The 15,239-nt window shown below is 43.9% G+C and overlaps 1 protein-coding gene across 3 annotated transcripts; it reads right to left on the bottom strand.

Annotated features, from left to right (window-relative positions):
* Positions 1-1,710: 1,710 nt before the first annotated feature.
* Positions 1,711-13,505, bottom strand: CDKN3 (cyclin dependent kinase inhibitor 3). 3 transcript variants are annotated; one of them, XM_081915715.1, is made up of 8 exons: positions 13,356-13,505; positions 9,520-9,587; positions 7,418-7,470; positions 7,129-7,173; positions 6,194-6,416; positions 4,393-4,424; positions 3,058-3,158; positions 1,711-2,121 (listed from the first exon to the last, which is right to left on the bottom strand). In XM_081915715.1, the coding sequence occupies exons 1-8, from the start codon at positions 13,377-13,379 to the stop codon at positions 2,035-2,037; spliced, it is 633 nt and encodes a 210-aa protein (XP_081771841.1). In that variant the 5' UTR covers positions 13,380-13,505; the 3' UTR covers positions 1,711-2,034. The 3 variants fall into 3 exon arrangements, with proteins under 3 accessions (XP_081771841.1, XP_081771840.1, XP_081771842.1); XM_081915714.1 differs by having other exon boundaries at positions 3,058-3,161; positions 13,356-13,501; XM_081915716.1 differs by lacking the exon at positions 7,129-7,173 and having other exon boundaries at positions 3,058-3,161; positions 13,356-13,503.
* Between the last annotated feature and the right edge of the window lie 1,734 nt (positions 13,506-15,239).

Below are 15,239 nucleotides of genomic sequence, written 5' to 3'. Positions count from 1 at the left end.
CCACAACTTCCTCTAGGAGAGAAACATTAAATTTGTGTACAAGATACTGATGCTGTCACCAAACTGCCTCTGCCTCTCTTAAAATATGTCGGCTTTAATTCAAAGCTTGCTTTGTGGTCCTTTTTACATACAGTGGTACCTCAGGTTAAGTACTTAATTCGTTCCGGGGGTCCACTCTTAACCTGAAACTGTTCTTAACCTGAAGCACCACTTTAGCTAATGGGACCTCCTGCTGCTGCCGCACCGCCGGAGCACGATTTCTGTTCTCATCCTGGAACAAAGTTCTTACCCTGAAGCACTATTTCTGGGTTAGCGGAGTCTGTAACCTGAAGCGTATGTAATCTGAAGCGTATGTAACCCGAGGTACCACTGTATAAGGTACTAGCGTGTGAGTGTAGGAGAAACTGCAGAGAGGTGTGAATCTCTTTATAATATACAGGTATCCCATAAACAATATACAGGTATCCCATAAACAAGGGACGCGGGTGGCACTGTGGGTTAAACCACAGAGCCTAGGGCTTGCTGATCAGAAGGTCAGCGGTTCGAATCCTTGCGACAGGGTGAGCTCCTGTTGCTCGGTCCCTGCTCCTGCCAACGTAGCAGTTCGAAAGCACGTCAAAGTGCAAGTAGATAAATAGGTACTGCTCCAGCGGGAAGGTTAACGGTGTTTCCGTGCGCTGCTCTAGTTCGCCAGAAGCGGCTTTGTCATGCTGGCCACATGACCCGGAAGCTCTATGCCGGCTCCCTCGGCCAATAAAGCGAGATGAGCGCTGCAACCCCAGAGTCGGTCACGACTGGACCTAATGGTCAGGGGTCTCTTTACCTTTACCTGTCCCATAAACATGGGATAGAGATAATGGCTCCTCAGCTCTGATATCTCCTGGGTTTTTTTTATTGGCTTTTGTTTTTTTTGAAGGTCAGGTAGCAGTTTATGGGAAAGAACTCTTGAGACCCTCGAAATCGACTGCCAGTCAGAGTAGACAGCAATGGACCAGGTGGATGGATATACAGTACGACCTGCATATGTAGGTATCTCTGAGGCTGAAACAAAAAAAAGCACCTCCACTTCTACAGAGGCTTCCAAAGGCGCAGCCCATCCAAGCTAACATCAACCAGGGTTGCTGCCTAAGCTTACCTTCGATACGGCTGACTACATCAAATAGATCAATATTGCCCTTGATGATTTTAGACTGGGGGAAATTCAAATGGAACAGGAGGTACTTCTGGTTTGACAGGTACCAGCTGGTTTTTAGAAAGCCTCCATAGCAGTAAATTGTTTCAGGATAGGGGATCACTGGGGGGCAAGTCAGATTAGGCAATCATGCAAGCTTGGAGGACGATCACTTTAATACACACTGTTTCCTAGCAGTTACGGGAACAGCCACAGGTTTCTAGAGAAGTGAACAGGAAAGTAAGGTGCAAGCTTGCAGGGGCAGTATTTAGTGCAATATTTGTTCAAACCTCGTGGGAGAGAGACATTTGGAAAGGCAGCCCATGTTAAAGACATCATCCAGAATGCCAGCTGTTGTGGGTGTGTCCTAGGACATAGCAGGAAACCTTTTGACGCACCCTAAAGTTTAAAAATGCGGGATTCTGTTTTCTTCTGTAGGGCTTCCCACAAACCAGGGAGATGCAAGAACAGAGAACAAACATGTCCTACCAAAGCACAGAAAAGATGTGGGATGGAGAGTTAAAAATATGAACAGAAGGTTTGAAACTAATCATATTTATTGTGAATTCAACCACATATTGAGAATATTACGTTTCAGGAATCCATCGACAAATGTACCCTTTAAAACGCGAATTTATGCTGTGAAAACATTATAGTATTGCTCTTGCTCTCAGAGAACCCTCACAGCTTACATTTGTTGTATTTTGCATCAGACAGCTTGCCAGGTAGATAGTGCCAGGATAACTTGACTAATTAAGTTTCAATGAGACGTTGGAGACAGGTGCGTTTTCACCTGCATGCACCAAGCAAAGGCAATTGCAGCATGGTCATGTAAGAAGCAGCTCAGTTCCACTGCCGCTGTTTTATCGTGATACTGATCTTGCTGTTGCACCTTCTGTTGCTAGATGGACAGCCAGAGTCTCTTGAAAATCATGCAGGTAGTTGTATTGCTGCAAGGGAAAGCAGGGTGGATAAGCTGCAGCACCTGTTCTCTAATCACAGATGCTAAAATGAGTAGAGGACAGTTGTGAAAGGTGGTTGTGAGTATAGATTTCTGAAAGCCCAAAGGAAGTACTCCTGACTCCCTACCAATCCACTTTTTAGCTGTCAAGCAGATCCCCTTCCTTTCTCAGGTTCCTCAAAGTGTTGTCTGTTGGGAGTGCAGGTACCTAGAGTCTCTTTCAATTTCTCCTCCCTCCCAGCTGAACTTCCTAAGAGAGACCAGGTCCAGGATCCTCCTAATCTGCTCACATGTCCTTGATTTTTTGCAGTCCATTAAAAGGCAAGCTCCCTGAATAAGAGGACAGTGGGAGATGCTGGGTAGGATTCACTAAACCAGCACCATCAGCAGAAGCCTGGTGCAAGGACTTCCATTTGTGCAACAGGAATTTCCCACCCTCTCACCTTGAAATTGGCTTCAAGGGGGTCCAGTGAACAACCCACAGAACAGCACATGGGGGAGGATAGGAAAGGGGGGGCGGTTGTTCCGTCTGGGAAGCTGCAAGGCTTGCACAGATGGAATGACTGGAAGAGCACAATGTTGAATTCCACCTAAGAATAATAATAATAATAATAATAATAATAATAATAATAATAATAATAATAATGCTCTGTAAATATTCAGGGCTTATCCACACTTTTGCTTGTCTTGTATCTAGAAAGCCTGTTTTCTGTAAGGGCAATGCAGGATTCTGGTATGGCCTTGTGGTCAAGAGCAGAAATGGTGAATTACGGATACTGTCACCAGCAGCACTGATATCCTGCTTTAACTCTTAGAAAGCCAGGAAAGATTTTCAGTGCCAAACAAAACACTGCCTTTACTCAGCTGTTGCCCTTTAACTTGTCCTCCCACTGCCAAGCCGGCCCATCATGGCCTTCCCTCATACCTTTATGGTTTGTATAGCTCCTGAACCTCTCAAGTCTCGCAGGCTGTCTATGGCCTGCTGTGGGCCTATTGTGTCAGATATCTGAAGCAGGAGACAAGCTGCTACTGTAAAAAAAAGAAAAAGAAAAAAATCCAGGAGATTTTCTGCTTAAGGAAACCAGTTGTATTTAGTGAGGAGGCAGAACCTGCTTGAAAGCCTGAGTGAATAATCCTAATAGTAATAGTAACGATGATGAGGATGTTATAATTTCTACCTTGCCCATCTGCCTGGGTTGCCCCAGCCACTCTGGGCAGCATCCAAAATATAAAAACACAGTGAGACATCAAACATTTTAAACTTATACAGGGCTGCCTTCAGATGTCTTCTAATAGTCATGTAGTTGTTTATCTCCTTTTCATCTGATGGGAGGGCATTCCACAGGGCAGGCGCCCTCTGCCTGGTTCCCTGTAACTTCACATTAATATGTTTTAAGATTGCAAATCCTATATGCGTTTACCTGGGAGCAAGTCCAACTGAACTCAGGGGAGATTACTTCCGATTATATATGCCAGGGATTATGCTGCATGTGAAGGATGAGCAACATCTGGCTGTCCAGATGTGGCCAATTGTTAGGAATGGAGGGAGTTGTAGTCCCAACATCTGGAGAGCTGTATGTTCTCCATTCCTGCTGTACATGCTCAGAGCACATTTTCTTGTGAAGCATTCCTTACACTTGTTGAGGCTGAAGCTAAGAGAGTGGCTTGCTTAAGGAACCCCAGGGAAGTCACAGCTGAGCTACAGGACAGCACAGAAATATCATATTATGCCTTCTGCATTTCATGACCTTTGTCACCAGTGGGTATATAACCTGCGAGCTGAGAATAACTGGTCATGAAAGCTTCTTCCATAATACATCTGTATTTCAGGTGCCACAACAATCTTTGAGCTTTAAAGCAAGGACTTCTAGCTCCAATCTCATACTGTTCGCCATGACACAGGTCTTGCAACGGAGTTCCACTTCCCTCTTTTTATTGCCCATCTTGGCTCTTTATGGGCACCTCAGTAATAAAAAGAAAAGATTAATAGGTCTCGCAACTTGCAGGAAAAAAATTGTGCTCTGCCAATGATGCTCTTCTTCCAGAGTTGTTGTTTTTATACCTAGGGAGTAGAAGGCCTGGAGAATTCCTCCAACTCAACTGTGAAAGAGCCTTTTACATCTGCAAAGATGTGTCTGAGACTACTGGTGGAGAAAACTGTGTAACATACTAGAGGACATAGGTTCACCATCAGATGGATTTATGCAGGAAAATGACAATATTAAACTAATTAATGCTTTTAGAAAAAGTATTTACTTACTGAGACAGGATCTTCCAAGCCCTCCATAACAGCTGAAAGTGGGGAAAAAAGGATTGGGCATTTTTTTCTTCAAAAACAGAACAAGTGCAGTGGTACCTGGGGTTACATATGCTTCAGGTTACATACCCTTCAGGTTACAGACTCCGCTAACCCAGAAATAGTGCTTCAGGTTAAGAACTTTGCTTCAGGATGAGAACAGAAATTGTGCTCTGGCGGCACGGCAGCAGCAGGAGGCCCCATTAGCTAAAGTGGTCTTCAGGTTAAGAACAGTTTCAGGTTAAGAACGGACATCTGGAACGAATTAAGTACTTAACCCGAGGTACTACTGTACATTGTGATAGTATCAAGAGTCACAACGAACCAGCTCTGTCTTGTTCCAGAAAAAGGTTTCCAATCTGATATTGAGAGGTAGTATCCTTAACACAGCCACCCCAAACCTGGTACAGTTCAGATGTTTGGGCATTTGACTTTCATCAGCATCAGGTTGGGGAAAGCTGCCCTGACATAGGCTTGTTAAGTGTAGCTCTGTGTTTCTTGAGCTCCCCTTCAAAAGCCCAGTCCTAGCCTATGATAACTGTATAACGGCTCTCCAGTTTTCTTATAATGAACCCTTATTGTTGCATAGGACAGAAGCTTCTCTGTGGCACCATTTTTTCAAGCTAAGCGAATCTGGGTGCCACATGGGAGAGTGCTGGAAATCTTTTGAATGCTGCCTTTAAGCTTCTTACACTTTGCACTTCAATCGGGAGAAAGCCGCACTCGCAGAGCTCAGGCGATGCTGGATTTCGCCAAAGAAGACAAAGAAGAAGAAGCTTCTTAGAGCAAAGGCAGGATAAAATATAATTACTAAGAGTCTAAAATCAAATCTTGGGAATGGCACACATCTTCCTTCACAAGCTCACTGATGATAATAATAATAATAATAATAATAATAATAATAATAATAATAATAATAATAATACCTTTATTGCCAATGTACAACCTGTGTACACCCAATCTCATTGCATTCTGTGTGCTTGTCACACAACACACACAACACACCAACCCCAAAAGTCAGTTGCACTATATTATTTTCTGTTCAGCAGTCTAACAGTCCATGGATAGAAACTGTTTTTTAGCCTGTTGGTACGACTGATTATACTTCTATATCTCCTGCCCGAGGGTAGAAGATTAAAGAGGTGCTGGCCAGGGTGTTAATTGTCCCTGAGAATTCTTCTTGCACTTTTCCCTAAAGCAGGGGTCAGCAAACTTTTTCAGCAGGGGACGAGTCCACTGTACCTCAGACCTTGTGGGAGGCCAGACTATATTTTTTTTTTGGGGGGGGGAATGAACGACTTCCTATGCCCCACAACTAACCCAGAGATGTATTTTAAATGAAAGCACACCTTCTACTCATGTAAAAACACCAGGCAGGCCCCACAAATAACCCAGAGATGCATTTTAAACAAAAGGACACATTTACTCATGTAAAAATACGCTGATTTCTGGACCATCCATGGGCCAGATTTAGAAGGCAATTGGGCCGGATCTGGCCCCCGGGCCTTAGTTTGCCTACCCATGCCCTAAAGCATTCAGTTGTAGGATTTTCTTGATTTAGGAAGATTCTCTAGGATGAGGCACATCTGCATTTTATTTTGTCCCACCTACATGGAAACAGTGGCAACATTTTTAGGGGGTGGCAGAAGCTGGGAGGCAAATTTCTGAACTGTGGTGTTAGCAGGAAACTAAGGTGGATGTATGCAGGTTGTGACCATCTTTACTTGTGGAGAGAGGACAAAAGACCTGGCGCACTGGAACTCACTGTATTAAGGTTTTCCGGTCGCCTTCGAGGCAGCTCCTCAGTTCCTTTAGAATCAGGCAGCATTTGGCTATGTCTGGAGTGTCTCCATCAGGTATAGGGTGATGATGCACAGCAATCCCTTGGCTCTGATAAGCCTCTAGGAGGTGTGGGACACGGTACTTTGAAAGCTCTCCTCTGGTACAAAGGACAAAGACATCCTGCACCCCGTAGCTCTTCAGTTCATCTGCAAAGGAACGAAGCTGTTCGCCTTGTTAAAATGCTACATGAAACCATAAAAGCCTTGCGAATCCTAACTCAGAAAGCAATTCAAATTGACTTTACAACAAGGAATTTGTGTGTTCCATGACCTGATTATTAGGCAAACCACGGTTGCTCGCCTAATAAAGCTCGCCTAATTTTAGTAACTGAAATTGCAGCACGGCCCTGGAATTTGATACTCTGGCAGGGTGGAATTAGTGCTCGGCTCAGGATACAAGGAAAATAAATGTTCCAAGGAGAGCAACAACATTTAATAATTTATTAACTAATTTTTTAAAAAAATGATAAATAAAAAGGTGTCCCCAATTAGACACTAAATTCTTAAAATGCTTAAATCATTTTTTTAATTGTAATTTTTAAAAATTAAAATGTAAAAACAATTCATTTAAAATAAAAATCTTAAATCATTCTTAAAGCAATAACGTTATACAAACTGCAGGTGGCAAATGCCATCTTAAGAGCTATTCTCTCAAGTGAAAGGGAAGAGGAAATGTCTCTTCTGGAACACTTTATCAGGAAAGATGTTACACAAAGAAGGGGGAAAGGAAAATTAAGAACACCAAAAATGCTTATCCCAGAATCCTATGCCAGTTGCAAGGCATAAGAAAAGGTAAACATGGAGCAACCAGGCGTTGAAGGAAGGCTGAAAGATCCCCAGGGCACTGATATATAATTACCTATATCTTTCTGAAGGCTTCTTCTAATACTTTTGAATCGGCAACCTAAAATGATGCAGTGTGGATGCATGAAATAACATATCAAGTACTGCTAGAAATATAACAAGTATTTGTTAAATACAAGACATCTCTGTCTATTTACCACCAACAGACCACCTTATTCAGTTATGTTTCATTTTACCTCCCATGGAGTGACATAGACAGATTAATGTGAGGTGGGGTAAGTTAAGATTTTCCCTCTATCAAATGAATGAGCTTTTAAATAGGTTTTTAAGCTGCTATTGCATACCTGGTAGTGAGCAAATTCCCAGAAATTGGGAATAGGTTGGTGATAGGGCTAACCTATAGAAAGAAACAAAGTTAAAAACCTTTACAATGGCATGCAAATTTGCAATCAGCAAGCTCTCTTTACAACTACAGGTCTGCTACATCGTCAGCAGGAGAAGAGTTTAAAATCTAGCTCACAATTTCTCTAGATGTCCTTTTAATTGCACATGCATAGTTTGTGCTCATGATGCTATCGGGGTGGTTACATGTGACCCCATTTTCAACACTGCTTGAGCCTGCAACAGTTCTGGGGACGGTCACACTGCTTCATTTCCAGCCTATCACACAACATCCTGCTGAAAACCTGTAACATTTTATATCCCAGAAGTTTTAGCTGATCTTTGTCCCAGTATTGTTGTGCAATAATGTGGAAGGATTGGGGAAGCCAGGCTGACAAGAGGAGGAATGAACACGGGGAGGAATGCTGCGAGAACAAACGCCATGGTGCATCTGCAGCAGTGAACCGGCTGCCTTCATCTGCCCCAACTGCAACAAAACATGTCTCTCCCGCATCAGTCTCTACAGCCACAGCAGATGCTGTAACTCTCCAACCATTTGACTTCACCCTCAAAGGCGCACTCCTCCATTGTCTCCCGAGACAGATGAATGCCAACAACAAATTGAGGAAGCACCACAGAACAAGCTAAAGCAGAATAACACACCCACCCCAACTTGTTGTTGTTGGCATCTGTCTGTCTCAAGAGACAATGGTGTGTGCCTCGGGGTGAATTCATTAGCGGTACTGAAGTTGTCCTCTCCGAGGTGCAGTGTGTACAGACGACAAGACACACACCCCAGACTCACTGATGTGGTCCAAAGGAAAAGAGAGCAAAATGTTTGGCACCAGCTTGGCTGCAGGAGTTGCTGGAAGGAGGCGTACAAGGTTTCCTGGGGACTCCATTTTGGGCTTGTGTAGGGTTTACTCCTTAGCCTTTTCTTCTCCCGAAGATATCCCATAAGGCAGCAGAGGTTTAGGACCAGTGTTTCCTTTCTCTTATATGGGCTACTTTCACAGATTAATGAGCCCCACCTGCCCCTCACTTCCCTCTGCAGCATGTGCAGAAACCCACTCCTGGTCTCGTCCGCTCAATCTGCCAGAGCCTGTCTTCGCATGCAGGGGAAGTCCCTAACTCACTGTGGGTGTGAGACCCATTGGCTACCGTCACCTGGTTTAGCTAGCCAGACGAAGTTGTTCCCAAGGTGTGGCCGCTGTCTCATACTGACAGTTTCCAGGAGCTACAGGCGAGAGCTGAGTGCAAGGTGCACGGGAACAAAGGTGGACAAACTGCCCCAGAATGAGCACAACTAAGGTAAAGGTAAAGGGACCCCTGACCACTAGGTTCAGTTGTGACCGACTCTGGGGTTGCAGCGCTCATCTCACTTTATTGGCTGAGGGAGCCGGCGTCCAGCTTCCGGGTCATGTGGCCAGCATGACTAAGCCGCTTCTGGCGAACCAGAGCAGTGCACGGAAATGCCGTTTACCTTCCCGTCGGAGCGGTACCTATTTATCTGCTTGCACTTTTGACGTGCTTTCGAACTGCTAGGTTGGCAGGGGCTGGGACCAAGCAACGGGAGCTCACCCCGTTGCGGGGATTCGAACCACTGACCTTCTGATCTGCAAGTCCTAGGCTCTGTGGTTTAACCCACAGCCCCACCCGCATCCCATAATGAGTGCAACTATCCCTCCCCTAACACACCATATGAAGAAAATTAAGAAAGCTATGAAACGTGGTGTTATGTAGTGAAGTTCCCCCTGGGCCGGCAGGGGGATACTGTAGATAGTTTTCACTCAGGTCTGTAGATAGTTTTCACTCAGGTCCACGTCAGTTATTTTAGGTGGGAAACTCTGGGTTGTTGTTGCTACAATGTTGACAGCCGGCTGCCTATAAAAGCAGGCTGGCTGAGCTGTTTGCTGTTCCAGCTTACAAAATAAAGAGCTGCTTTGGAGACATCGCTGTGTTGTCTGCCATGTCTACCCACTGTTCTACACGTGGCTAGTGGCAAGAATGCTAAACTGCTCCAAAGGAATTCTGGAAGGGATCCCCTGAGGAAATTTGGACCTACCAGGATACTTGAAAGGGTACCTGCTCTTCCTCCGAGGGTTCTTCGTCCGATGAGTCGAACTCGTTTGCCTGCATTGCAAGATTTTACAACATCAGCCCACTTACTGCACACACGACACCTCGGGGTACAAATCAACTACTCCTTCCCGCACGTCTATTGCTCATTCTGGCTGGCCAGGAAATGTGTCATGAAAGGCTACAGATAACTGGCTGCCATCTGCTAAAATTAGGATTGTAACCTGTCCAGCTGTTGGTGTTTCTAAATGCCTTGACCAGAATTGTGGTGTGTTTTTTTTACATATCTACCTTTATTGTGGCATTTAGTCTAGTGACATGTCCTCCAGCATTTAAGCTGAAAATAAGGACCCAGTGTCATCACAGGGTGATGGGTGAGGCAGGTCCAGGCCCAATGAGCAGCAGGGGGAAATGGGTAGAGTCGTTTCAGGGAGCAGGAGATCTTCAGGCATCAGAGGGTGATGGAGCAAAGATTTAGGGTGGCCATGGGGTCTACTGTAAAGAGGACTGTCCTATATATTGGTTTTAATGTATCTATGTGGGGTTTATTGCCTGCTTGGTTGTAAGTTACTTTGGGTTGCTCTGGGCTAAAGCAATTAAGAAATTTAAGTCATAATAATAATAATGATATATGAAGTGCTGTTTGGTTTAAAGCAGGCATGGCCAAACTTGGCCCTCCAGCTATTTTGGGACTACAGCTCCCATCATCCCTAGCTAACAGGACCAGTGGTCAGGGATGATGGGAATTGTAGTCCCAAAACAGCTGGAGTTTGGCCATGCCTGGTAAAGATAAAGAACTCTAAGAAGGAAGATCACCATGTGCCTTGAAGTTGCAGACTGATGGACAGCAGAACAAACAGGTTCCTTGGGTCACTCACCCAGTTTACCCCCACTAGGATAAAAGGTTACAGTTTCTCCATTTAATTATACTGTCGACTTTCAGATGTTGCAACTGTACATTTAAATGGCCATGTGCAAATGTTACGCGTGCCCTCGTCCTATTTTTATTTGGCATTGCGTAAGTGGCCACCCTCCAAATGTAATTGGTGGCACTGCAAGGTGATATAAGAGCGGAGAGACGAGGCCACGAAGGGAAGGGATATATCCAGCCTCATATAACCAACATTTGTTGTTGTTGGTTAGTCGTTTAGTCGTGTCCGACTCTTTGTGACCCCCTGGACCAGAGCACGCCAGGTACTCCTGTCTTCCACTGCCTCCCGCAGTTGGTCAAACTCATGCTGGTAACCTCGAAAACACTATCCAACCATCTCGTCCTCTGTCGTCCCCTTCTCCTTGTGCCCTCCATCTTTCCCAACATCAGGGTCTTTTCCAGGGAGTCTTCTCTTCTCATGAGGTGGCCAAAGTCTTGGAGCCTCAGCTTCAGGATCTGTCCTTCCAGTGAGCACTCAAGGCTGATTTCCTTCAGAATGGAGAGGTTTGATCTTCTTGCAGTCCATGGGACTCTCAAGAGTCTCCTCCAGCACCAGAATTCAAAAGCATCAATTCTTCGGCGATCAGCCTTTTTTATGGTCCCGCTCTCACTTCCATACATCACTACTGGGAAAACCACAGCTTTAACTATATGGACCTTTGTTGGCAAGGTGACGTCTCTGCTTTTTAAGATGCTGTCTAGGTTTGTCATTGCTTTTCTCCCAAGTAGCAGGCGTCTCTTAATTTCGTGGCTGCTGTCGCCATCTGCAGTGATCATGGAGCTGAAGAAAGTAAAATCTCTCACTGCCTCCATTTCTTCCACTTCTATTTGCCAGGAGGTGATGGGACCAGTGGCCATGATCTTTGTTTTTTTGATGTTGAGCCTCACACTTAAGGCTAATTAATGGATGATGGGGTTAAGACCATGGAATAAGCTATCCTGCCAACCTTCGCTAGATCACTTCCCCTCACCTTGAAAGTAATAAAGCTCTTGGGTCTCCCACTTTCCACCTTTGTATGCTTTGTTGTTGTTATTTAGTCGTGTCCGACTCTTTGTGACCCCATGGACCAGAGAACGCCAGGCACCTCTGTCCTCCACTGCCTCCCGCAGTTTGGTCAAACTCATGCTGGTAACCTCGAAAACACTATCCAACCATCTTTATTATTATTATTATTATTATTAGGGATTGAGTAGTTCCCCTGATTATTCCTCCTGCACGAGCCATAAATCTGTGTTGAAGGCATGGAGTGGATTGTGTTAATGATATATAAAACTGAGCACCTGCATACTGTATCATGCATTTCATATAACTACCCCAACCCTGACTTTAATATTAAATGCTTTAATTGTTTTTTGTGGGTTTGCTCTTTTACATGTAAACCTCCCTGGAGAATTCTACCCACGAGCACAATAGAAAATGCTGCAATAATAACAATTAATAATACAGTAATAGCAGTTCCTGCAGAAATGGTTATAGCAAAAATAAATCCCTTTACCAAAGCGGGTTTTTTTTGGCCACCATCCTCCCGGAGGTCATGCGTTGGGCACCCCCCCTTAGTTTCTGCTTTCCTAGAAGTGCCAATAATTTGTGGGTCTTGGGAGCTACAATCTTATAAATTGGGTAGAGTGCTTTTAATGCATCCCTAACGTGGGTTTTTTTAGGTTCCTTACGTGGGTTTTTGTTTACCTGTTTACTTGCAAATCACTCTGGGTCGCCTTGGACAATATAAAGCGACCGACAAATGTAATAAATAAATAATATATATGTGTTATATATATATATATATATATATATATATATATATATATATATTTGCTTTCGTAGATTTTCACGGGTACAGGAATGCAGGTTTTGGTGTCCTCGGGTGTCTTCCCGTGTAAAAGTTGGGGTGTCTAGGCGACGTTTCGACGAGGTCTCACTCGTCATCTTCAGGCTGGTGCTTTCGGCTTCTTGTTACTGGAACAGAGCAGGATCTCAGTGTTTGAGTTCCTATAAATACTGTTGAGGGGGTGTGGTGTATAGCCTCCAATGTTCTGGGCAGAGAGGAAGTTCCCAGGCTAGTGTGCCTTTTCTTCTTTTGTTCCTTAATTACTTGAGGGATATCTTGAGTGATTTCTTGAGTGATATCCTGAGTACCACTAATCCACACCTAATGACCCACCTAAGTGGTACTCAGGATATCACTCAAGAAATCACTCAAGATATCCCTCAAGTAATTAAGGAACAAAAGAAGAAAAGGCACACTAGCCTGGGAACTTCCTCTCTGCCCAGAACATTGGAGGCTATACACCACACCCCCTCAACAGTATTTATAGGAACTCAAACACTGAGATCCTGCTCTGTTCCAGTAACAAGAAGCCGAAAGCACCAGCCTGAAGATGACGAGTGAGACCTCGTCGAAACGTCGCCTAGACACCCCAACTTTTACACGGGAAGACACCCGAGGACACCAAAACCTGCATATATATATATATATATATATATATATATATATATATATATATAAATTTATAATAATATTATACACACACACTATTTATTACATATAAATATAGGTCCCACAAGCCTGTGAGGGGCGCATTAACACTGAATAATTTTTGCCTTCTGTCTCCTTTCCCTCCCTACCCCCCTTAATTTCCAATGTGCCGGGTAACGCTGAGGTAAGTTCACTCTGCACATGCTCAGAGGCACCCTTAAAGCGGACGGCGTGGTACGGGGAGGCGGGGAGAGGCTGAGAAGAAAGGGATCCCATTCGCCCCGCGCTCAGTCCGTCACAAGAGAACGAGGTGGGGGCAAAGCCCCTTTTTCCCGCCCAAAATACAGAAAACGGCGCAGGATTGGCAGTTCCCCTCCCGCTCTCCTGCGTTGCTAGGATACAGCCTCCCCTCACCTCAGCTGCGCGGACTCGCGCCATCCTCTCTGCTGAAAAAACAAATAAACCGCCGCCGGCCGCCAACGGTTTCGAAAGAGAGAGCTCGCGCCGCAGCCGAGAACGCGGATTGGCCCTTTTTTCTACCGTCCCTTTGCCGGCGGCCTATCAGCCGGCGGGGAATAAACAAAGCTCCCGCCTTGCTAAGGCATCTTGGAAGGACGCTTCTTATTGGACAGTGGCTTTGAAGAACCCGCCCCCGCCTGCTCTTAACTCAAAGCGGTTTACAAGTATAAAATAATAATAATAATAATAATAATAATAATAATAATAATAATAATTATTATTATTATTATTATTTATTTGTACCCCGCCCATTTGGCTGGGTTTCTCCTTTCTTGCAACTTGAATAATAAATATTATAATAATATTATAATAATAAATTTTATTTATACCCCGCCCTCCCAGGCCAGAGCTGGGGAACACCAGTAAAATTACAGTAAAAACATAATAGGGGAAAAAACCAATTTAAAATACAGGTTAAAATGCAATCTAAAACAACCAAAAACGAAAAGATAACAGCACATAATTAAAATCCACAATGAAACAATTTCGGTTTTTCACATTAAGTATCAGTGAATTTTTTTTCTTTAAAAGGTAGTCACAGCATCACATTAAAATTCCATAAAAATTAAAAATATACATTTCATTATGTCATATTTTTCTATGATTTCTCATAATTCAGTTGCAGAATCAGTTGCTGTTGTGAAATGCACTTGATTTTACGAGACAGTTTCAGGCCCCTTGCTAGCACAGAGGATCTAAGATATAAATAAGGCAATGTGTTAATTCCATGTTTTTATGAATAAGGGATTTATTCCTTGGAGTGCTCCCCTCCTTTCGTCAATAGACAACTCAGCCCTATACATGCTTACTCAGAATTAAGCCTCGTTGAGTTCAACAGAGCTTACTCCCTTGTCAGTGGGTACAGGACTGTGAGGGAAAAAAGGGAGTTTTAGTAAAACACGATTGCAGCAGTAGAGGGCACCCTTGCTTTATAAATGCAAAACGCTCTCTTAAAAAAATCTGCTTTGTACAAATATGTTTGTTAGCATCACATTATGCACTTGCAAAATAATAATGTGATCAATAAAGCACCACTGACGGTTAGCCTTTTGCACATCATGTACTTGAAATGCAGGGTGTAAAAACTGGAATGGTTCATGCATACCTATATGAGCCTGTTTGTTTCCTCCTTTGTTAAAAAAATGTTACTAGAATCAGCATGTGAGAGTTTGAAGGGACACCCAGCGGTCATCTAGCCCAACCCTCTGCCATGCAGGAAACTCAGCTAAAGTTTATTATTATTATTAAAGCATCCAGGACAGATGGCCATCTAAAAACCTCTGCTTAAAAACATCCAAGGAAGGAGAGTCCACTACCTCCTGAAGGAGACTGGCGAACAGCCTTTCCTGTCAGAAAGCTTTTTCGTATGTTTACTCCCCTTTCTTGCAACTTGAATAATAAATATTATAATAATAAATTTTATTTATACCCCGCCCTCCCGGGCCAGAGCCGGGGAACACCAGTAAAATTACAGTAAAAACATAATAGGGAAAAAAATTCCAATTTTAAATAAAGGTTAAAATGCAATTTAAAAAGCAGCCTCATTTTAGTAGTAGCCCATAAATCAAAACAAAAAGGGGAGGGAAACATAAGGGTCAGACTGAGTCCAAACCAAAGGCCAGGTGGAACAGCTCCATCTTGCAGGCCCTGCAGAAAGATGTCAAGTCCTGCAGGGCCCTTGTCTCTTGTGACAGAGCATCCAAACAAGTCGGGGCCAGTACTGAAAAGGCCCTGGCTCTAGTTGAGACCAATCGAACCACCTTGCAACTTGGAACCTCC

The sequence above is a fragment of the Podarcis melisellensis genome, assembly GCF_964234715.1.
Source record: "Podarcis melisellensis genome assembly, chromosome: 1".
NCBI classification, from domain to species: domain Eukaryota; kingdom Metazoa; phylum Chordata; class Lepidosauria; order Squamata; family Lacertidae; genus Podarcis; species Podarcis melisellensis.
Note: the sequence above shows the minus strand (reverse complement) of the source record. Positions and strands in the feature narration are given on the sequence as shown.

Excerpts from the sequence above, each read along its gene's own strand:
- CDKN3 (XM_081915714.1), bottom strand. The coding sequence starts at position 13,379 with ATGGCGCGAGTCCGCGCAGCTGAG. Across the intron at positions 9,588-13,355 it reads CGCGAGTCCGCGCAGCTGAG|GCAAACGAGTTCGACTCATC; the intron begins GTGAGGGGAGGC and ends CTTGCAATGCAG. Across the intron at positions 3,162-4,392 it reads GCTTGGAAGATCCTGTCTCA|TAGCAGCTTGTCTCCTGCTT; the intron begins GTAAGTAAATAC and ends TTTTTTTTACAG.